We start from the raw sequence: 25170 nt of genomic DNA, 5'->3' as shown, positions 1-25170 counted from the left end.
TTATTTTAGTAATGTTTTCAAGCCGAGGCACTTTGCTGGACCAAGAGCTTTTGCGGTGTAGGAACACGCGGAACATTTGAAGCAAAATTGGCGAACATCCCGGGAAACTAACACGTATGGCAAATTTTAGTGCAATTGAGGTTTACCAAGTCCCATTCCTTAATGGGAAGTCTTTATTTCCCCTATTTGTCTCAATGTCTGGTCACCAACAATGGTAATAATATTGAATAGTTAAACGAAGCCCTTCTCCATTTAGTACACGTGTTATGTCTGTATCGGTTATGTTGCGACACGCGACACGCTCGCCTTTGTCGCCAACACCGCGTAGATAGCTGCTATCTGTGTTGTGTTGCCCAACGGCCAAGGACTGTCGTAACCTACTTCCTAGTCTGAGTCCTACTCCTGACACTGACAACGACACAAAGTAGCTTCACTCGACTCTCGTCCTGTTTACCGATACCGAGTTGACCTATATCTGGTGGTAGAAGGAGGGGGTGGGGGTGGTAGTGGGAGAGTTGCGATCAGCTGTTTTCACTTGTTACACGTTGACCCGTTCATGAAAACTCGTTAAGAATATTATATTTGAAATTGTGTGATTGATTTTTTTATTCAGTGGTGAAATTGTGGTTTTATTCATTGCAAGGTAATTAGTTGTTATTATCATTGAGTATACAGGAACAACATTGTCATTTGATACTGAAAATAGATTTCTAATCTATAAATCAGAACCATGTTTTGATGTGTGGTTTGATTTGGTTACATTTGCGAGCGCTCATACTGATTGTATTATTTTAGAGTGAATTTTACAGTGTGTGTTTTATTTTGGATAAGGAGGGGCATAGGGCCTATATTGATACAATTTGGTTTTTATCCAATATTTTAAGGACGGTGAAATAACAAGAAATGAATTGTAAATAAAAGCGAGCTCTACATATTCCTACAGATGTATACATAGAAATAGTCTTTGGGCTATGCATAAGGATAACACATTTATATAGGAGTTTATTATGTTGTTATTAGTACCCCCTGTAACAAAAAAAAAAAAAAAAAATTTATTGTCTCTATTCGTAAAACATGATAGCTGAGTCATGCATCACCGATCACCCTTTGACGTTAACTACTATGCATGTTCAAGCGAAATAGTTAAAAGTTAAAGTATAGAAGAAAGAAAGAAAGAAAGAAAGAAGAAAGAAAAAGCGCTTTATTTCCAAAATACCCAGTGCACAATAATTCGTCCCACGCAGGGGACGTGCCTACGCGCTACAGCAATGACCTCTCGGTCGTCTGCCGGGTTGGCACGTCTAAAACTAAATCAAAACAGTTATTGGATTCCTTTAAAATAAAATTATAAATCTTTCCTTAAACTAACAATTATGGCCAATATTTTAAAGTTAAGAAATATAATACAATCCAACCAGTTTCTCTAGTTATATCGGTTTTTTTTTTGTTTTTTTTTAGAAGTTTGGAAGAGTACGATATTTAATTTTTTTTTCCCCTTAATTGTTAAATTCTTGTATTAAAATCCACCTGTATTGCCAGGCGTTTTTTAAATAATTTACTAACGCTCGCCAATCCCTGCCATTTAAAAAACTAATATAATCCCGTTCAGAAAGGACTCTATTGTGTAAAAATGTTAATCTAAGATTACTTAAAATTGGACAAATAGCGATGAAATGAAATGTGGTTTCAATTTCACCCATATTACAAAGAGAACAGAACTTATTTCCCGTTGACCAAGGTTTACCATTCAAATAGAGCAGCTCTGCCCTAGCCTTAATTATCCAGGAAACGAAGCTGACATCGGCGTTATCAGTAAGGTAGCTTCTATCGCCAAGTTCAAGGCCAAGGTCGAGGCTGATCAGCTGACTGTGGTGAATGGACGTGCGTGCGCGCCCTATACACTCTCCTATCCATACGTCACTCAGCTTTTCCACCACCGTCAGACATCTCGATTTTACCGCCTCTGATCCAAAATCTACATCGACCCCTACCTTCTCACCTAGCATCTTCCACTGTCTGCACCAATCTAAGTTTTGGTTTATAATTTGTTTGGCTAGAATCAAAGGAAGTCTATTATCGGAGAAATGTAGTACTTTTAATAGGTAATTTAAATTCGTAATCATATTATAAAAAAACAATTTTTTAAATCCACTTTCTAAATAAATCACATAGTTTGGCGTGTTATAAGGCAACCGGAAGAGTCTCTTTAAAAACAATTTTTGAACGGATTCTAGGAAATCAGATTCGAAGCAACCCCATACCTGAGCCCCATAACTAACAATTGATTTTATGACGGAATTAAAACACATAATTTTAGATGATAAAGGCACAGATTTATTATTGATTAAGTTATTCCACACCGAGTTAATTGCTAATTTTGCTTGCCTCGCTTTATCTTTAAAATGTGATTGCCAAGATAACGTCGCTGTGAATAACACTCCGAGGTATTTATAGCTGTTTACTACTTCTACACGTTTCCCATTGAACCACCATATATCTGACGAGGCCAATTTACCCCCATTTCTGAAAACGATTATTTTTGATTTTTCAAGATTAACTCTCAAATTCCATGTTTCACAGTAAGTTTCTAAATTTCTTATCATAAGTTGTAAGCAGGTGGACGTAGGCGCTAACAACACGACGTCGTCGGCATATAAAAGAATGTTTATCCTAGTCCCTCCAAAATTACAGCCGCCACCAAGTGCCTCAGGAAGATCATTAATAAATAAAGTGAACATTAAAGGACTCGCAGAACATCCTTGCCTAAGACCTGTCGAAGTTTCAAAATTTGCTGTCACACTGTCTCCACACCACACACCCGCTCTAGTACCATCATAATAGTTCTTAAAAATATTTAAAAATTTTGTTGAAACACCTATACAGGATAACTTAAACAGTAGCGACTTCCTATCAATAGTATCGAATGCTGCCGAGAAGTCAACAAAGAAAGCATATAGCTTACCTCCGGTCCTTGCCAGCCTTAGGCGCACAATCGCATTTAGGTTAAAGATATTGTCGATGGTTGAATAACCTCTCCTAAATCCCGCCTGAAACTCACTTATTAACTGCCTATCACTAGCCCAATTACTTAACCTTGAATCTAAAATGTTTATAAAAATCTTAGCTACACAGTTGATAAAGGACAACCCTCTATAATTTTTGACGTCATTAATGTTGCCTTTTTTATGTAAAGGAAAAATAATAGACTCCTTGAAAGTTTGTGGGACATTGCCACTCTCAAAAATACTATTATAAATATAAATAAGACTATTAAGTAATTCATCCGGTGCGTTTTTAAAAAACTCATATGGCACCCTGTCAATGCCAGGTGCTTTGCCATTTTTTACCCTTAACAACACAGCTTTTAATTCATCTAGTGAAATATTTGCATCGAGGTATTCGTCACAAACTACTGGCTGTGCATACGAAACAGTAGATACTAACAAGGGTGGATTTAATAAACTCTTAAAATGCTTCGTCCAATCCTGTGTCGCAATTTTACCAATTTGGTTTGAAATTTTACATTTGAAAGAATTTATTGCACTCCAAAACTGCTTACTGTTCGTTACTTGAGACACATTATCTATAATTTGATTGTAGTAAGATTTTTTCTTTTTTTTACAAAGTGCTTTAAATAATTTGATCACCTCCAAGTATTTTACTTTATCTAAATCTAAATTAGTTTTCCGAAACTTATTCAAGAGTTTGAATGAGCGCCTACGAGCTGACTGACACTCCTTATCGAACCAAGCCTTTTTACTGATAAGACATTTGTTCTTGGGTACAACTTGTTTAGTTCGCGCTGATTCAGTGATGCAGCCTATAATTGAATCGACATTCCTTTGTGCGTCGTCTCCTAATTGCACACTTAATAGTTTCTCGCCAATTACTTTACAATACCTCTCCTTATCATTATCTACCCACTTTAATCTAGGAAGCAAAAATATCTTATTACTCTCCTCCCTGTCCTCAATCTCATCCTCGGCTCTAGGAGCTATTATCTCTAAACTAAGGTCAACAGGAAGGTGGTCAGATCCTACAAAACTTAACACATTTAAATCTTTGACAGCATGCAAACAATTGATTGACACTCCCACCAAATCTATGACAGAGCTTCCCATATGACCCACGAAAGTAAACTCCCCATTTTTATCTCCGTAAGTCCTCCCATTTAATACTATTAGACCCAGATTATCCATTAATTCTAGTACTTTACGACCTTTCTGATTTGTTATTAAGTCCTTTGAATACCTCTCAAAATTAACATTCTTTATTGTCTCCGGGATTACTTCATTAGGCAGGCTTTGTTCTCTTCCAATTCTCCCGTTTAAATCCCCTAACAATATTAAGTTTTTAAAATCATTATTGTACAAAAAAGTTGTGAGTTTCTCAAATTCACTATCCCAGTTCCCAAAATTTAGATAAACTGGGAGAAGCCTGATACAACCATCATCAATACTGTTACTATCTTTAATCTTAAAAATCTTATAGTTTTCGATTTCCAACACTTCAATTTTACTTAGTAGCTTAGATTTTAAATTAACTAAACAGAGCGACCCACCACTGCCTCTTCCAAAATGGGACGACCTTACTGCAAAATTAAAATGTACAATAAATCCTGCAAAGCTATTTACAATTAAATCTCTATCCTTTTCTAAAATAAATGTTTCTAGTAAAATTACAATATCATAATTATTAAGTAAACTAACAAAATGGCCATCACTAATCTTGGCCTTTAGGCCGCAAACATTATAAACTAAAATTTTCAGTTCTATACTCATGCTGTTTATCCGGTCCTCTCCATGTTGTCGTGTCCGGGGATTGGCGATGATCTCCTATATTGATACAATTTGGTTTTTATCCAATATTTTAAGGACGGTGAAATAACAAGAAATGAATTGTAAATAAAAGCGAGCTCTACATATTCCTACAGATGTATACATAGAAATAGTCTTTGGGCTATGCATAAGGATAACACATTTATATAGGAGTTTATTATGTTGTTATTAGTACCCCCTGTAACAAAAAAAAAAAAAAAAAAATTTATTGTCTCTATTCGTAAAACATGATAGCTGAGTCATGCATCACCGATCACCCTTTGACGTTAACTACTATGCATGTTCAAGCGAAATAGTTAAAAGTTAAAGTATATAACGCACGTCAAAAGATGTCATCATGGGGTTTGCTACACGGAGAGTTCAACACTTTGAAACTACTAAATCTGCAATAACAAACCTAATACAATTTTAAACATTAAGCATTCATCACTATTTTGTTTCTACGAGATGGGAACGCAATTAAGACGTATTTCACCATGAATTAAGAGTATTGGTAAACGAAATGAGTTAAGAAAATTCCTCACTGACTAAGATTAGCTGTTTCGTATAGTGGTATAAAAACCATTCAACATTACCAAAAACTCGAAAAAATTATGCTAATTGTAAAAGTGGCTTTTATTTTACCAACCAACAAACTTTCCTTTGTGCAATTTCTTACATTACATTCTTTTATCACAGTCGACTAAAAGATTCCACAATTCCGAAGAAATTCTGTCCATGGACAACAATGGACTGTGTTGACCTGTATTGGGGTGGTGGGGGTGTGCCTTTGTATCAGATCAGCTGTTCACGTGTTATATCACATTAGTCCCGTCAGCTGGTTCGCCGTTCTCCTGTCAGCTCTCAGCTGTTCTTTCTTCTTTGTCCTCTCTCCGGTCTAGTTTGTTCCGTTCCCGTTCGTTCCCCGGTGTTTACGGTACTTCGTTTCCACTGTATGATCTCGATCTACAGCCTCTAGCTGCTCTTCTTCCACGAATCCTCCGTTGATGTTGATGTACCGTTCCCATTCCCGCCGGTTTTTGCACACCGAGGTAGGCAGTGTGCTCGCTAAGATATTCAAATTTAGTTAAATTGTTGGTAATTATGAAATTTTGGCTAAACTCGACCTAACAACCTAATTGTTGCTTTATTACAATTGAAGTTAGAACGTTTTAAATAGTGTGAACATTTACATGTTCGAATTCCTATTAAATTAATCTCGTACTATTTAAAAGTATAATTGTATTTATTAAGAGGTCAAACATTTTTGTGAAGGCGCAGTAATTCTCGTTCAAATTCCTTTTCAGAATCAGTGAAATTTTACTTTTCAATTTTAACTAATTAAGTATCAGTCATCCGGCACAAGATAGAATTGGAAAGGAACACAATTTTGTTGAATTTAGGCCTACATACTATTTAAATTATCATTTATTTTATGGCGAATAAAGTTCTTGCATTCTTGAAACATCTGACCTCAACTCCACGCTTTATTTCTCAGAACACAACATTTTAATTTCAAACAAACCCCAAATCACATGCACGGCACCCTGACCAAAATATCTATCTCCTACTAAAACATTATACCATAGATTAAACATACTCCCTTCGTTGCTTAGTCTATGATTATACTCATCTGCACTTGCCATCAAACATTTTTTGTGCAGTCATTTTGAGCGGTTGTGATAGTTTGACATTGTTACAGGTATATTGGAGATGAGCACAGCCACTGAGAACATCAGATTCAGTGGACATACACTGGACAAGGCTACCAAGGCCAAAGTGACGCTAGAGAACTACTACAGCAATCTCATCGCGCAGCACATCGAGCGCAAACAGAGGTCAGAGTGTAAATCAAGTGATTGAAATCATTAGATAACTAAGCTTATCCTAGTGAAAACCAAGTCAATTTAGTTCATTCTTACCTCCAGGATTGATACCGTAGATGCCTAAAGAGACGAGAGAGGCCAGGGCGCCTTTAAAAAGACAAAATTAACATATAATATAACTGTGCTTTGTAAGTTTTATATACAGTTTAAAGGGTCTAAAACAAATTTCTGTTATTAACTAAGAATAATCATTGTCAGAGTATTCATCGTGTATTCCTGGTGTGTTGGTTAACGTCGAGATGCACTTAGAGCCTATATTGATTCAAGTTGCACAAAACATCAAATTACAATAAGTTAACATGATTCACATGGCCGGCCAAACAAAAGTGTAAAGTAAACTAGTCCAAAATAAGTGTCAAAACCTGTCATCTTATTAATCAATAGTGGATTGATGTCAAAAAAAGGTATGTGACCTATAAGTAAAATGCTGTAAGCACGTTTCTGCCTAAAACGTTTCTTGTGAGGACTTATTTCTTGAGTATTTAAGTACTTGCATATTATGGTCTATGCAAAAGCAGCCGTAGGTATTGTCCCATGCACATATATTCTAACATGTGCCTGGGACTTGTAAAATATAAATGCATCATGAAAAACACTAAAAAATTTGGAATTCATTACCAATCAAACACAATCTGATCTTCCCCATTTAATCAGACATTCGAAAGTTAAATTATCAGAAAACGTAATTTTTTTATCAACTGTTACGATACATTTTTATTTAGTAAACCCAAGATCTGTTATTTCTTATTTTACTCTTTATCCAGATCTCACATTTGGTTATCTTTACACACCATTGTTCTCTTATGATTTCAATAAGCCGTGGCTGACTCATGTTGTGGTAAAGGTGGCACACCTTATTTCTGTCACATGAATATTACTGTGTGAGGTGTGTTCAAATTTGTTCCGCTTCCATTGGCTGTTACGTTAGTAATATTTTAAACAGTTCAGAATATTATTATTCCTTACTGTACTATGTAAAGTATCAGGGCCGGATTTAGCATTTTTGCGCCCCTAGGCCCAAATAATTTTCCGCCCCCTAGTCTGGTCACATTTCTTCAAACCTTTATTAAAAACTATATAATTCTCATAGGCCTAAGTTAACTGCTTGAATAACACTCCTCTTTGAAATCAGAGCAAGTTTTTTTAGAATTGACTTGTTTAGCCTTAACAATATGTCGTCTTAAACACTTTTAGCAATTTTATGCTTTTAATAAATGCTCACGTTTGTGGCCGTGGTGGGACTGAAACAAAAAACTCAACCACCCGAGCATTCCTGCAAAAAAAAACATGGCCATTGATTCCAATTCCAGGCCCAAAAACATGAACTCCATACAGTACGTCATACCATAGATTAAACCTACTCCTTTAGTAGATTTGTCATCATTTTGGATTAGCTGAAAACAATTCTTGTTATTTTGTTTAAGGAGTATGTTTTATCTATGTTTAAACCTAGTTTATCCAAAATAAAACGATCTTATCATTAAAAATAGGTCGTCTCCTGTTTATTTTACTAGAAATTGAAACACACATTATAGAACTTACCCTAAAATAATAGAAACAAAATTACGTCAAAACTAACGTCCAGTGTCACCAACATGAGCTAGACATGAAAAAATTTTGAATTAACAATGTCATAAGAAGTCGACTTGAGTAATATTCAATCTATGGTCGTACTGCATCTAGGTTATGTTTCCAAAGCAAAACAGAGCAATATTCCGGCCAACCGTACCGACCTTACTTAGGTCTGAGGAGAAAATTACAGCATTACTGATGTTTTGGAGGGATGTTTTAGAAAAATTAATCTAAAATCTAATGCAAACTGTGATTAATATTTTTTCGTTAATTTTAAAGGTAAATACATCGTTGTTTTAATATTCAACACAACTTATTATATATTTTAACTTGATCCTGCAGATTGTTGTAAACTAATCAAAAGACTTTTAACTTTTGAGGTGAGAGTGGTAACAATGTCTAGCACGCATGCGCCCCTAATCACTCTGATCAGTAGTACCGAGCCCGAGCCAGCATACCCCTTGGGCGCTCGTCATCGTCAACATCCCTTGAGCCTACTCCCGTATAACCAATGTTCTTTAATCTTTACCAATTTTGTAATGAAATTGATACATAATTCTGAAAATAGTTTAAATTTCCTAACAATTATATCTTCTTATGAAATTCAGAATCACAATGCGTTGGAGTTTTTTTTTATCAACTATGACTTTTTATTTTAGAGAGCCTAGGTATAAAAAAATTTACTCTCGGCCGTGCGCCCTCTGGGACCATGCGCCCATAGGCCCGGGCCTACCGGGCCTATTGGGAAATCCGGCCCTGACTCAAATACTGTAAAAATACATGAGTCACTATTGTCATTAAAACTTAACACTATTTAATTGCCATACAATGTAGCTGAGATCTGATTCTTGTCTGATAGTCAAGAGATTACCTGTTTCATCCCAAAAAAGTTAGTAACACCGGATTGTCCAAAGGTAAACTTGGCTGCTCATGATCGTTGGGCTTAAAAAGAAGAGGATTCAAGTCAAATAACTAGCTGATCCTAGTCAGTAACCAAAATTATCGTCTTATTCATTTAACACCCGTCCTTCATCTCAAAATATTGACCCTGGTGTCATACAAATGTCTATCAGTCCACAATTACGTTAAATAAACAGTTGATTTTTATATATGGTTTAGTAACCGATAATAGGCCCCTAATTGTTTTTCCTGTTTAAATACTGGATGTTTTTAATTGTAAAGGTAATGTATTTGCTATTCAAAATTATGGTTCAGAAAAATACAGATGAACTAGAAACTCTCAAGTTAAATTATGCTTGATCTTGAGCAAAATACTTCCTCATAATTATTGAGATTTTATTTATTTGCAGGTTAGCAAAGTTAGAAGAATCACTCAAAGATGAAGGACTGTCAGAAGCACAAAAGCAGGAGAAAAGGCAACAACACGCACAAAAGGAGACGGAGTTCCTGCGACTCAAGAGGTCCAGGCTCGGGGTCGAGGACTTTGAACCTCTAAAAGTCATTGGTAGAGGAGCGTTTGGAGAGGTGAGTGATGGTTTACATCCCTTCGGTACCGTAACTGTTATTGATAAGTTTTGACAATAACACACAGTTATCACACTTAGATTCAACATCCAACAAGCTGTTGTACTTCTTTTAATTGGTAGTAGTTCCAACTTTCTTGAAAAAATTGTTCTTATTCAAAAGCGATTTTTTGTGAATTACTGATATGAAGTATTTGTCAATCATGAGTAGGATTAGTATACAAATTAAGTATGTGGTTTCTTTTAAAATTTATTAATCTGGCTGTTTGGATCACCAATTTAGTTAACTAGTATACACAATTTTATTTTGCCTAATTTTTAATAAACCACTTAGGTAAATTAGATTCGAGAAATAAACATTTATATTAATTTCCCTGTAAAGCTATATATAAATTGTATTATTTGGCCTACATTTCCTTCATATAAATGTCAGCAGGCAATCAATCCTCAAATACCAAACTTGTGACTAACCACATCAAGCTTGACATTTACTCTTAGAATGTGAAGTAAGAATAACATATGAGCTAAATGTACCCGACTAGCTGAATCAAATGCAGTTATTTACTCTACCTTATACTAAAGCAAAGCCCAGTTAATTATGACATTTTAATTAAAACAACCTTATCTTAGTGATCAGTTTGTTTGGGTTTAAATGAAATATGGTCTAATATGAAATATTAGTCTAATATGGTATTTACTTTGTAAACAAAGTTATCTTTTACAAACTTGGGTTATACTGTAGTAACAAATCAATAGCTATTTTTTATTTGATTGCACTACATGCTAATAATTTTGTTGTTGTTAGTGATTGCATTTGTAGTAGAGTTCACTTTGAAAAGGATCATAGGTTTTACTTAAGTATTTTTGAAGATGCATGTTTTACGTTTGTTAAGCCTTGGGAGCTAGTTGATGTCCAATTAAATATTTTCCTCTCATAGTGTCCATTTTACAATGCTTCGCTCTTTTGTTATAATGAATGCAGTAAGTATGACTTGTTGTATCACTAACTTCAACATAGTTAGTATAATACCTCAAAACTGTAAGTAAATAAAAATATGTATAATAACACTTGAGCATATGTATTTACACTTATACTGTTGACTCACAAGACGGTAAATACATTATAAAAGATGGTGGGTGGTGATCGATTTTTTTGGACACTCCAATAATCATCAGATGTTTAAAGTGTTAGACATATTTTATGTACTTTCAGTAAATTTAATAACATGTACAATGCTGATCAAGATTTTATGTATACCTCAAAACACACTCTTAATATACTAAAAAGAAACATACTTCAAAATTCATTTCATCATACTGTCCGGAAAAAAACTGTTTTTAGTTCTTCGTTTTTGGGTAACTTCAAAATAGGGAACATAAAATAAAAATCATATGGTAAATTTCGGTTCACTAACCTCATAACTTTATCCGTGCATTATGAAAACGCTGCTAATCACACGATATTTTAACTTATGTTTGTAAACAACTTAAATGTAAACATTGATGATGACTTTGTATAACCACAAATTATGTGGTCCAAATTTGTAACGATTAGAATGTTATTTCCACAGCACGATGAAAATAGTTCATCACACGGAGCGAAAGTTTCTTTTTGGGACTTCATTGTATTTTCAAGCACTTGTAAAACACGATTGCGTACCAAAAAGAGCCACTTTTACTCCTAGTGATGAAAACAAAATGTACCTACTATTAAATGCTATACGGATGATAAATAAATCAACCAAAAGCTAAAAAAAAATGTTATCAAATTTTGCATTGACGCTGACAATAAACATGAATAACGACGAATGATATTGCTCACAGGTGCGGCTGGTACAGAAGAAGGATACAGGACATGTTTATGCTATGAAGATCCTGCGCAAAGCTGACATGCTGGAGAAGGAACAGGTGATGTTTAATGTGGTTTAAGTACTTGTCTCGTAACTATTCAAATACACACTTGGGTAGAAGTAGGAAATGTTCTCAGAGTTCATTATAGTAGAATCTGTCTAAATTTGCATACTTAGTAATCTGATATTAGTCAGATAGATTTGTATTCTCAGTGAGTCGTCGGCCAATATCTTAACAATGTTGGAATATGCTTTGTGTTGTGGAATTTGTCTACACGCTGAGGTAATAAGCTAATTTTTTTTTCTTGTAATCCACTCCCCCATTTTTTTTTTGAACCTGACATGTATGCTACACCTATGTACACCTGACATGTATGCTGTTCAAAACCACAATTTAATTTGTTGAGTTTAAATGCCTGTTCGAGCAGGATAACAGCTATTGCTGATGATTTTAAAATATTTTTTTATTGGGTTTGATATATTCTCCAATTGAAACAAAACACCTATTGCTCCCTTTTAGGCTAATTATTAACTGTTTGTGAATACAATATGGTTGTAAAATTATCATAGAACTGTTATTAGAAGTTTTTTTTTATCTATACTCTAAAAAAAATTAAAAACACACTAATCAAACGAATTAAGATGAAGTTATTATTTTGTTTCACATAGAAATTAAAATTTGATTTTTCTTCTACTTTAAAAAACTACAACCCACTTATTTCCTTATATTCGGTGGTGAGTCTAAGTCAGAATATCATACCACATTAACATATTCTCATAGTAACATTAACTCAATGTGGTATGGTAATGTGGTGTTCGTTTTTGCCTTTGATTTTGTAAACAATTAAAATTAGACATGGACAAACCATCTTCCCTATCAATAATTGTCTATCTTTTGTAATACCGATTTTTTGTTGAGCCTTGTCATGAACAATCCCATCAACAAAATACCTATTAATTTTGCAACAGTATACCTTTTGATTGCAAATCAAATATTATTGTAAACTGTAACCCTCTCTCCTATTAGGCCCATTCAGTTGGTAAATGTTTAATATGTAAACTTGCACAGAGAGGTTAGTTAAAACAAAAGCAATGTCCTGTGACAGGTAGCGCATGTCAGAGCAGAGAGAGATGTCCTGGTAGAGGCGGATCATCAATGGGTGGTCAAGATGTACTATAGCTTTCAGGTGAGCTTATATTGTAGATTGTAGTGACCAGCACTCAGAGCTTACTGTTGTCTCTAACTGATCACAAATTGAGCAATTTTCCAATAGACAGGTATAGTCTTTTTTGGATATTGTCACAAATGAATAAATCTCTGACTGGAAAACATCTTCCTAACAAGGGGAGTGAGTTATGCTAGACTACCAGCAACAAACTTAATTTTGATTACGAAATGCCTACCAAACATGGGTTGGCTTTTAAAGTCAATGGCATATCTGCTTTCTCAAAATTTAAGAGAATATTTTCAGAACAAGAATAATTCAGAATATAGCCTATTCAGAACAGAATAAGAATATATTCATAACAGAATTTTTTCAAATGTTTCTTCTACTTTGGCTGTGGCACCTGCAGCTGCAGAGTCGCCCCACTCCTCCACCGAAGCGACGGCCCTGTTCCTCTCAAGAGGAGACATGATGAAGAAAGATATATTCAGTTAGGAGTGTTAATGACTATTCATTGACAGTTTTACAACAAAAACTAAATTTAAGCATCAACATTAGACCATTATCAAGTATGTCTGTTGCAGGATCCCATCAACCTGTACCTGATCATGGAGTTCCTCCCAGGAGGAGACATGATGACGTTGCTGATGAAGAAGGATACTCTCAGTGAGGAGTGTACACAGTTCTACATCGCGGAGACGGCCCTGGCCATCGACTCTATACATAAGCTGGGCTTCATCCATCGGTGAGTGATTATTGAAAAGATTTGAGTTTGAAGATTTCAACCTTGTAAATGAATAGACTAATTACTAAGGAGTTTGTGATGGAAAATTAATTAAAAATTGAAATAAAATTTCTATACTCCATCCCGTGTTCACCATGCAGTATTGAGAGCCCCTAAACCATATACTGTATATCGAATGGTAGTCTCAAAGGATGGCCTCACAACTGATTTTTCTGGGCACCACCTGTTTCTTTTATGAGGGGTCAGGGGGTCCCCAATATATTCAAGTTGTGCCAAGCCAATGTCGTGGAAATAACAATGTTTCATTAATGAACTCCAAATCTGTGTTTCCTCTTCCTTTGTAGATATATGCTGTAAGTAGCAACAGAACCTCTTCACTCATTAAATATAATGCCAACCCTAACAGCTAGAAGTTGCAAAAGTGTTGCACCTCCAGTGACCAAGTCGCGGCGATAGAGTCGCCAAGTGTGGCCATAGCTTAAGTCAAAACACTATTCCATCTCAATAAAAAACTCAAATGTACATAGGTTAAATGTACTTTAGCGCCTGCTTGAGGATTGTGAGAACAGTTGACACAACCCGCCTGACAATAAACATGATGTTCCCAGTAATATCAATAGCACAATTATCTCCCACAAGACCTTTACAACACAGCGAATGTGAAATTCATTATAATAAGTAAGTTTTGCGAATTTGGGGTGAATTGTATTAACTTTACATTATTGTTTTTCAGGGATATTAAACCAGACAACCTCCTGCTGGATGCTAGAGGACACATCAAACTGTCAGACTTTGGACTCTGTACGGGTCTCAAGAAGTCTCATCGAACTGACTTTTACAGAGATCTCAGCCAAGCAAAACCTTCAGACTTCAGTGAGTCCCTCCTCGTTTATTATTTTGTATTGTTGCCAACCATGGATTCAAAGTTGTTAAAAAGATTCTCTAGAGGATTGTGTTTTAAACATTTGTTTTTAAACCTAATGTCATTTTCATCTTTTGAAAATAATTAGGTCAGTGTTAAGTTCATAACCAAAATACCCTACTAAAATCTTTATGGCATGGATCCATTTTTGGATTATTTTTTACCTGGACCTGGTTGATTCTTTCAAACAAAACCAAATAAGCAGATACTCAGAACAAAAATGATTTTTACTTGACCATATGAGAAGACGAGTAGTGTTTTTGGTTTAACGGATTTCAATCTTAATTTAATCCATTTAGCGGTTCAAATCTTCAAGAGTAGCTTACTCTTTGTCGTGGATGGGGAAAATAGCCTTACATAACTTTTGATGTTGGTCTAATCTAATAGCAAATGCAAGTCTAATTGAAGCTCTACAGTCTATATCCTGGGTGACCAACATAAACCGGAGCTAACAGATAGTAAACGCATGACAGTTATGTTAAATTGGTTTAAAACTACTATTCAACCATGAACCCCTACGGTCTAGGGAATTTAGCTTCTGCCAATGTCCGAATAAAGTGCTCACTCCGTGACGTGGTTATTTCTTACTGTTCAAATCGCGAAGTGGGTAAAAATTTCAGACATCGTCCGAATTCGAGTTAGCGTAACAAATATTATGTTATGAAGGGTTTTGTCATGTTTCCGTAATATCCCGTTGCCCAAGGTCACCAGATTTGGGAATGAGTCAATTTGTTCTTTTGGGCATTCTCAAATTTTGCGTCTACACTTCCAAATCCCGAATCGTAATGGATCTTAATGTCGCAACTAACCAGGTGAAAATTAATGGGGCTGAGAAATACTAACACGTGTAATGGAAGAAAATTATTGAATCCTGTATGAATGAAAGTGGAACTGACTGACATTTTTATTCAAAAGTATAGGGCATCTGACAAGTGTAGATAACTATGTTTAGTTAATAATGTATTTCTTAAATTGCAAGAGTTTACAAAGATTTTTAATGTAATAAAAGGTATATTTTAAAGAAATCATGAGTAAAAAGTATGAGCAAAAGTATGAGTAATGCTAAAAATGTCCGGCTTTTCTTGGTCACCGATTATCTTTCTAGTCACATTCGAAAAACATCTTGTACATTTTGTTCACGATTGTCGTTTGTTGCAGCGTCGAGCCCCATGGACAGCAAGCGAAGGGCAGAGAGTTGGAAGAAAAACCGTCGAGCATTGGCATACAGTACAGTGGGCACACCGGACTATATTGCCCCTGAGGTGGGTACTGATTGAACCAGAAAGGTTTACTTAATATAGGCTAATGTGTTTATTACTACAGTAACCCTTAGTAATCCGGCCTAATTGTTGGCCTAAGACACCGGATTATTTTAAGAATGTTAGTTGTAGAAATCTGTATTGATAGGATGCAAACTAATGAATGTCTGCTTTAATTTAAAACCCTTGAATTATTTTATTGTTGTTCATCCCATATCTATAAGTATAAAATCAATTCTAAATGCAAATAGTGGGCTCATTGATAACCACTTATATCATTGTGAACACAAAAATACTCCTCCCTTACTTTGTTATTATAATTCTGAAAATTTAAGTGTTTTTCTGCTACTTTCTAACACATCCCACAGTCTCAAGTGTCAAAAGTTTCCTATTGTAACCAGGTGTTAACATTATTCTTTTGAACAAGCAAGACTATTCTGGAATGCCTACAATTATGTTGATAAAAATTGTGACTTGTGCCTACTTACTGGAGGGGCCACTGGTACCTTAAGAGATATTTGGCCTCACCCACACACTACCTCCAGGTGTCACTTTCTTGAGCTACATTTTCACTTCTTCCCTATCTTTTTATATCTTTTTGATAAAAATTGTTAGTAAAATAATATATTTAGGCTAGGCCTATAGGCAAACTTGTATTTTAAGAAAAGATATGATGAGTTTTGATTGAACCCAACTTAGGTTAAGTGTTGTTCCACCTATCACTAGCTCATTTGCTATTTAGTCAAATCGATGTATTTGTTGCTTGTTATAGGTGTTCCTGCAGACGGGCTATGGGCCAGCTTGCGACTGGTGGAGTTTAGGAGTTATAATGTATGAAATGCTAATCGGTCAGTATATTGTATCATCATTGCTCTAAGAAAATTAACCGTAAACCACTGACTCTAAAGATTGTGAGATATATTGTCCACTGTAGTTCACATGCACATAAATTATTCTAATTTCCTCTCTTTCTTTGTTGTGGAAAGTAATCTTATAACATTTCGAAGTAAGAAATCAAAATATTTAAGTTATTATTTCAATTATAAACATTGATTGATGGATGTAAATCAAATACATTAAGTCCGAATCATCTGGGTCTGACATTTTGGAAGAAAAAATAACATTGAAACAGTAGTGATCAAAACAGTTGCGGAAGTGCCTTGACACTGACTACTGACTTAGTTACTGAGAGCACCATGCCTACTGTCGAAGCAGCACTGTCCAGTGCAAACCCACGACATCACAAAATACAGTATACTATTGAGCAGTGCTGTGGAAAGTTTCAGATTTCTAGCTCTAATCCTGGCTTGAAAATAAATCATTGTGTGCCGCATTGCAGCTTGGGAGCGAGCGCACTCACCAGGATGGCATTAGGGTTCCTTGTGGGAGCGGTTGCTCCCATGCTGCCTTGAACGTGTTAAGAGTAATACTGAGTTGAGTCAGCTTTGTTGTTTAATATAACTTGATCAGTTAGACATTTTAAGAACCGTCCACTATTTTTCAATATTTTAAAGTATAGTAGAAATACTATAAATTTAACACCAGCAACCTCTAATTTTACCAGTCTTTAAAACACAAAACCAAGCCATACAAGTCATCGCTTCACCAAACAAGCCAAGATGCAAAAATTCCACTTCAACTTACAGATTGTCATTGAATATCCCACTTGCATTACCCTCATGTACATTGCTCTTTCACTCTCATAAAGAGTCTAACTAGTAGTATCAGTTAGTAAGATGCCCGTGGTTGATGAGGAATGTGTAAGTATTTAGAATGCTAAAACTACTACTTTTTCTACATATACTTCCACAATTAACCCAACATTCTGTAACCTTCTGATATGTCTTGTCACAGGCTACCCTCCATTCTGCAGTGAAAACCCTCAAGAGACGTATCGCAAGGTGATGAACTGGAGGGAGACCCTCACTTTTCCTCCAGAGGTACCCATCTCTGAGGAGGCCAAGGAGGCTGTAGCCAGGTTCGTAATGATAAGAAGACCTTACCATACCTACCTAACAGAACATTAGGTACCTAAAATGCTCCTGAAGATGGATATTGTTTGTCAGTGTGCCTCCTCTTTTTAGAAAAGATTGATTTTCACTTATTGTTTCTACCTTGCTTGTAAATTTTAATATATCATGATCTGAATCATCCAGATTTTCACTTATTGTTTCTACCTTACTTGTAAATTTCAATATATCATGATCTGAATCATCCAAACTTGGGTCGTTCCATATCAGGTTTAAAAACATTTTAGAGACAGATGTGAACACGGACAGATTTTTTTCTGCGTAAGAATGTTCGTAAGCGGTGGAAGGAGTTCAGATGAGGTGGTAAACATTTGCACGATGTTTATAATATTTTGCATGGTATCGTTTCAGTTAGGAAAATTTTGCTTTGATAGCAATGAGACTGAACATGATATGCCAAATTGGCCGTAGATGATTAAGACTAACAATGACAACTTTATTCTAAAACTGGCTTGATTGGAAGTGATGGGCGCCACGCCACAGCCATCCTACATCATGGAAATATTTACGGCCTTTTACAAACTCCCTTGAGATAGCAAATCATACTTTTCAAATAGACTTTTCCTCACATTGTAACCTACTATTGCTCAATGAGACTAATTGTCACACAGAGGTTAGAAATGGCTAGAATAATAGTCAAAGAAGTAAAGATGATGGTGCTGGTGTTAGATGATACATACCTTGCTTGGCTGTGACTAGAGTTTGTTAAAAACCTTCATTTATGAATAAACATTGTAAGCTGCTGGGTAAGTACACTTGTTGAGGAGTATTTGTTTTTATTTTATCATATTTGTTGGTTAATTAATCTAAAATCTTAATCAAGTGTTGTATCGTCGCAGGTTCTGCTGTGAGTGTGAGCGTAGGCTGGGCTCAGCAAGAGGTGTGGACGAGTTAAGAGGTGGTGTTCCATTCTTCCGAGGGGTCGATTGGGATCACATCCGTGAGCGTCCGGCCGCTATACCTGTCGAGGTCAAGTCCATCGATGATACGTCCAACTTTGATGACTTCCCCGACGTCAAGCTAGAAATTCGTAAGTAGTCCTCCTCTATTACTAAATTGTCAATTCTTAATTTAAACTTGATGTTCAATTAAATAGGTCTCTGTCAAATATCCCTGCTGCAGCAAACCTGCAGAATATGCCAATTTCAACGTGATCTATTAAATGTTGATTAAAAGAAAGCGTATTAAAAGGAATATTACTTTTAGAACACCCAGTCTAAGTCAGTCAAGTAGTGGCAGAGGTAGAGGGAGATTGTGATTTTTTTCTTGTACCCTTTTTCAGTGATAAAGTAACAGCAAAATGTATTGTTTCAACTACCTAGTTTAAGTTTTTCATTACTTGAATCAAAATAAATTAACTAACTACATTATGGATGTGTACATCAATGTAATTCACAGTTTAAGTGGCCTCTTTCAACACCTAGAAGTATCGGTCCACCCGTAACTAATGTTGGGAGACCCCTGTTGGTTAAATAATATATCTCAATCAATTGGTATCCTTCATAGAATTCTAATTTCTGCTTTAAGGTTCATTTTTGGCCTTAAAAATCACTTTTACCACATGTCCTTTCTACAAGCTGCAAAACTATTCCCAATAGATGATATACGTAGGAAGCTGACTTTCTGCCTGGTCAAAAAAGTGCTCAAGCTGGGAGAGCCTCGGTACCTCAGCGAGAGGCTTAAGTACAGGGAGAAAATTTGTCTGTCTAGTACTCGCTCTGACCCCAGGCTTCACTTTCCTTTAGTTTGGAAGAAAGTATTTTTCCTTTTTCGGCGCGCAATGAAAAAAACCAATGTAAAATAAAAATAATTTGAAAGGGGTACTATGGTTTATTTTTTTATATCAAATGTAAAATATATGTTGTAAATTTATTTTGTAGAAATGTTCTGTATATTATTATGTAAATATACTACACTAGTTTAGTTTTAGTTTTGACTTGTGTAAGTTTCAAAACCATTTCATACAAAACTTGCATGTAAATAAAGGCCTTTTTACTTATTAATTAATTTACTTAGGTTTGCAGCTGCAAATTTCTAAAAACATGAAGTGTAGCAAAATTTTTTGAAGAATTATCCGTTGCTTGTTTGAATGGGAAAAAATTATATTAACATTGTTAACTATGTCAACCAAAAAAGTCTGAACTAATTCACGGGGTACAAACAAAACCTTCCTGATAGGGCTGGTGGGCAACTCAATCAAAATATCGTTTAGATTTGCAGGTTTCATCTAGCTAGATCTAAATATTTTTATCAAAACATTAGTTATTGTGCCTCTGAGTCACACACACACACACACACACACACACACACACGTAACTATTTGAACGACAATGCTTTTGTTATCTGGGTAAATTCTGAGATGAAAAAGTCCTGAGGTCCCAAACATAGGTCTTCTCATCTAATGACGATTACCATGATTACTTTTTTCTACTCATAGGGAATTCCCTGAAGTAGTGTCAGTAGTGAGCCTGTACCAATAATGTTTTGAAGTTTTACAATTTTATATCAGTTGTAAGGGTTATATGGAAACTACTGGGGAGTGAGCTGGCGTAGTGGCTAGAGCGCGGGACTCCAGTCCCTGAGGTCCCGGGTTCGATCCCCGCCAAGTCACCAATGGATTTGATCTATGTGATAATGCCGCAACCCCTAGGTCTAGCCTGAAGTAATGTGAAAAACAATCCCAGGCTCGTGCCTAGCGTCCTAGGACAAAAAAAAATATGAAAACTACTAATTAGGGAAATCTTGTATTTATTTTTCCAATTCTTTAATATTTGAATTGTGTTGTTTCAGCATCCGCACCACTGCCGCAAGACGAAGAAGTCATTTATAAGGACTGGGTATTCATCAACTATACGTTCAAGAGGTTCGAAGGACTAACTCAGAGGGGAACCCCCACCAAAAAGTAGCAGATCTCTCAATCACCTTCCAATGTGTGAATGGGTGTAGCAACATCCTGCCCGGACAAGTAGCAAAACACTCCTACTAGCTAATCAATTTAGTCGCAGCTTTGTCTTTTTTATATTTTAAAAATTTTATTACAGTTATGTTTGGAAATCTTATTATTTTTTAACTTTGGCAATATTTTTGTAGTACAATTTTTGTTATAGCGTAACGATATATTATTGTTCGAATCTTAGTGTGTAGCCATCCGCTTTTAGTTCCACGAAGTTATCGCTCGAGGACGATTATTTTAATCGATAAACCAAATAGCTTTGATTAATTTCAATATGTTTTTGAATGAGATTAGTAGATGTACTTAGTGATATATGGTGGTTGGATGGTTTGAATTCGGTCGGTACAGTTCTTTGTTTTCGTTATTGTGTAAAATACACGGTAAACCTTTTTAAAATTCTGTACGGTGTGTTAGTTGTGGATGATTGGGAAAAATCTGTGTAAGAAAGTCTGTGACAAGAGTCTTTTGAAACTATTTTCTCACTGATAACTTTGTACTTTGTGTGGAATTGTGATCCGACCGTTGTGTGTAACTTGTTATCTCGTTGTTGCTAAGCTAAGAGCTGATATTGGCCAACCTGTGGATTTTTAATATATGATTGTTTTCCCCTGATAAACCATCAACACTTACGATATCAATAGTGGATAATTTTCCAGATCACTAGAATCGATTTAGTATATTGTATACATCGTACCAAAGGTACTTTAAGTTATAAAAATAATCATAGTTATGATACACTTTTAATGCTTTTGTAATTATTGTCTTTCTTATTTATTGTTTAAGCCAATGACATTGATTTGTGATGCTGTTAGGTGTGTTACACTCTTTAGGCATTGATTTTTTGTAAATATGCTTTTTTGTTTTAAGACATCTAAGAGTAAATATTGTATTTTGATATATATTGGTTTCTATTGTCCTTGTTTTCCCTGTAATTTTAAGGCAAGTTATAATAAATATACGTTATAGTTTGAACTGTTATGTTGTATCTTTTTTTAAACTATTTAAATGGTTAATGTGTTCACATTTTCTTGCAAAGCAGTAAGTGTAAGTAAAAGATACTATTATGTAACATGTCTTGTTTTGACAGTTGAGCTCAGCCCTGGGTATTTGTGGTAATTTTCTTAAGACTGCTTGAAAATTGATTTAATAAAATATGTGTCCCTTAGAAAAAGAACAATTAACTGTTAAATGTTGAAATAGCTTTCTAACACCAACCCTGTTATCGCCGTAGGTGGAATGAACCTTCAACCATTGCTGTGCTGTATTGGATGAAGGCTTATTCCAACCATAAACTATTGGAGGCTATTTGGAGGATGATAGACTATATCTCATGTAGCTGTAATGTGAAGTGTAAGTGTGAACCTCCTAGTCAAGATAGCCCGTCCTCATAGTAGTAGGGAAGCTCTTCAATGGCTTAGCACCCACAATTAAGCATTGTGTAGTTTCAAAGAAGTAGTGTCTACTTAGGTGAATTCATTTAGCCAATGCATCAAAGCAATGGATATTCCTAAAAGAACAGATGGAATTTCACTAAATAAAACTTAAAGAATTTGTTGTAAAACATTTCTAAGCTTTACTTGGTTATATTCAGATGGTATTAGTAAATATAAATCCCATAATTTACAATACAGTACTTTTACTACTGAAAAATAACGTGCTCTCTTAATACTGACAGGTAAAGACGACAGTTAGTTGAAGTTTCAAAAATTTGTGTCAAAGAAACTTGAAGTAAAACGTTATCAAAGTAGGGTACAACTGCCGACTCTTTTAGTTTTGAATCACATTCTGTAATAGTAGTTTACACAATGATTGCGTAAAGATAATGTTGATGAAACAAGTAGAAAATTTAAGGTACAAGCCTTGGCGAGTGTTTAAGTTACTGAAATCAAAAATCACACTACTCTTAACTTCTAAGAGAGGTTATGTTTTTGATTATAACACTCAACAATTAAATTGACCTGAACAGCTGATTAGTTGAAGTTTGAATCATTATAATTTAACTTCTTTTCTCTCAATCCTTGAACCTCATTGGTCGTTATCTGTGTTGTTAAGTAAACATATGCTGTTATGTGAAACTTTCAATTCTAAGAACTGTACTGAAACGGCTACTTTAAAAAACGGTCGTAGGTAAAGTTTATTTAAATGGGTTTAGAAATGGTACAACATATCCCTTAATTCCAAGGTAATTGTTACCTTATTTTCATTGTTTTGGGAACTTGAACGAGATTTTATTTAACTTGGTAAGCCTGAAGGAACATTGCAAAAAAGCTAGTTTGACGTGACTCAAGAGAAAATTATCTTAAAAAGAATTGTTACATTGAAAAAAGAATATTTTTTTAGTAGTCGCTTTTATATATTTGAAGAACTTACTTGCTATATTTGTTATACAGGGTGGAACGAAGTTAGTGTTAAAAAAATTTATGTGTTAAACTAAGTATTGGTGACAAAATGGAACCAATTTAAGTTTCCATGCCCTCACAGGTAGGGAATAACAGACAATTTAAGATTTTTCAAAATATTTGTACTTACTTACATAAAATGGCCATAAGTGCATTAAACATTGTTTTATTCCAAATCCATTGTCATTTTCAGAATCCTCGTTAAATTTCCAATAGTAATAGTACAAATTTATTGAGATTAAACGTCTGCATAAGCCCTTATTTGGCTATGGAAGTTTGAATTTGTGATTTTTTATGAATAAGTAATAACTTTTTCCAAAGTTTTTCTATACTACACTGGACTGTAGAGAGTGTCAAATATTACTAAAAACTTCTGCAGTTAATAACCTTTAAAATGATGTATAAACATCTACTGTTCCTTTGATTTGTCGTTCTCAAATTTAAGAGTTTCTCATGAAAAACACGGAACGGCTAATGCTTAATTTCCTTTAAAAAAAACATGTATTTTATGATACGGCAGCAGCTGCTTTAAAAATCATGTTTAAATGGGTATTATTGCAATTTTCAGAATCCTTGTAAAATTCCTAATAAGAATATTGAGGAATTGTTAGGATTAACACTTTATGAAACTATGTTTTGTGATGAATTTTCATTTAGGGGTTTTCTTCTTATTTATTGGAATAAATTAAATATCGTTTACGGTGTTAATTCTATGGCACATTCAACCGATGTGCGAGATTGACTTAAAGCAAAATACACAACTTGAATGATAAGAATGATAATGATGGGTCATATGGTGTGGTTTGCTGGCATGCCAGGTCGCCAGACCTAAGTCCACTAGACTTGCTTTGTGTGTTATGTGGAGTACTTGGTCTACTCATCTTTAGTGGAAGATAATCAGGAAATTAACTACTGGATAATGAATGCAGATGTGCTAGTCAGAGGAACATCGTATTTTAATGTTACTGTTGGTGCCACGTGCAAAAAAAGCTTGGCTGTGTATCTGGGAAAATGGAGGAGATTTTGAAAAAATAACTCAAGTAGTTGGCATCAAATAGAAGGCAACTATTAAAACGTCAAGGAAGTAAGGAACAGTTATTTAAGTTTCGAATATTGTGTGTTTTAGAATTAACTTTTAGTTTTTGTATAAATAACTAAAACTAAGTATTTTTGAGGTGTTAACAATTATTTTAGTTAAGAAATATATCACTAGACTGAGTTATTTCCATTAGCATGTGTCTAAGCACTACAATCAATTAATTGGTATACTATACTTAGGTTAATTTTCGGTTTTCGGTAAACATATTGACAACATTGTAAAGTGTAGTATCTACATAATTTTATATGCTACTCCATTGGAAGTATTTGCTTAGGCTTAAAAAAAATCTTAAGTTAAATGTACCATGTGTAACTTTAAACAATATTCAATGTATTCAAAAAATAAAACTAATTTAACACGTTTTCACAAAACATACGTTTATATGGATGTTAATCCTAATAGATCCTTAACATTCTTACAATAAATCTAACAAGGATTCTAAAAATTACAATAGACCCTATTCAAATATAACTGTTATTGCAGCTATTGCCATATTATTTAAGCAAATACATGTTATTTTAAAGGAAATTAAACATTAGCCGTTCCGTGTTTTTCATGAGAAACTCTTAAATTTGAGAACGACAAATCAAAGGAACAGAAGATGTTTATACATCAATTTAAAGGGTTTTAACTGCAGAAGTTTTTAGTAATATTTGACACTCTCTACAGTCCAGTGTAGTATAGAAAAACTTTGGAAAATGTTATTAATTGTTTATAAAAAATCACAAATTCAAACTTCCATGGTCAAATAAGGGCTTATGCAGATGTTTAATCTAAATTAATTTGTACTATTACTATTGGAAATTCAACGAGGATTCTGAAAATGACAATGAATTTGGAATAAAAACAATGTTTAATGCACTTATGGCCATTTTATGTAAGTAAGTACAAATATTTAGAAAAGATCTTAAATTGTCTGTTATTCCCTACCTGTGAGGGTATGGAAACTTAAATTGGTGCCATTTTGTCACCAATACTTAGTAGTTTA

General features: G+C 34.7%; 1 protein-coding gene across 2 annotated transcripts in view; it reads left to right on the top strand.

The window, feature by feature from the left end:
* LOC128993922 (serine/threonine-protein kinase tricornered) overlaps positions 1–21581 on the top strand; it is a 49094-nt gene extending 27513 nt beyond the window's left edge. The window contains exons 1-12 of one of the 2 annotated variants that reach the window (XM_054418043.1): positions 5740–5869; positions 6520–6655; positions 9586–9760; positions 11584–11667; positions 12716–12796; positions 13360–13520; positions 14254–14393; positions 15601–15704; positions 16474–16549; positions 17556–17679; positions 18571–18761; positions 20522–21581. In XM_054418043.1, coding sequence (XP_054274018.1) covers positions 6531–6655; positions 9586–9760; positions 11584–11667; positions 12716–12796; positions 13360–13520; positions 14254–14393; positions 15601–15704; positions 16474–16549; positions 17556–17679; positions 18571–18761; positions 20522–20637 — 1377 coding nt within the window. In that variant the 5' untranslated portion in view covers positions 5740–5869; positions 6520–6530 and the 3' untranslated portion in view covers positions 20638–21581. Of the gene's footprint in view, positions 1–5739; positions 5870–6519; positions 6656–9585; positions 9761–11583; positions 11668–12715; positions 12797–13359; positions 13521–14253; positions 14394–15600; positions 15705–16473; positions 16550–17555; positions 17680–18570; positions 18762–20521 lie in introns of those variants that run through there. The other variant, XM_054418042.1, reaches the window with a different exon arrangement.
* The last annotated feature ends 3589 nt before the right edge of the window (positions 21582–25170 follow it).

Source organism: Macrosteles quadrilineatus, unplaced genomic scaffold (genome assembly GCF_028750875.1).
Source record: "Macrosteles quadrilineatus isolate MER2022 unplaced genomic scaffold, UCM_ALF_1.0 Scaffold_5__1_contigs__length_97177068, whole genome shotgun sequence".
NCBI classification, from domain to species: Eukaryota; Metazoa; Arthropoda; class Insecta; order Hemiptera; family Cicadellidae; genus Macrosteles; species Macrosteles quadrilineatus.
The sequence above is the reverse complement of the archived record's forward strand: the minus strand, read 5'-3'. Positions and strand labels throughout refer to the sequence as shown.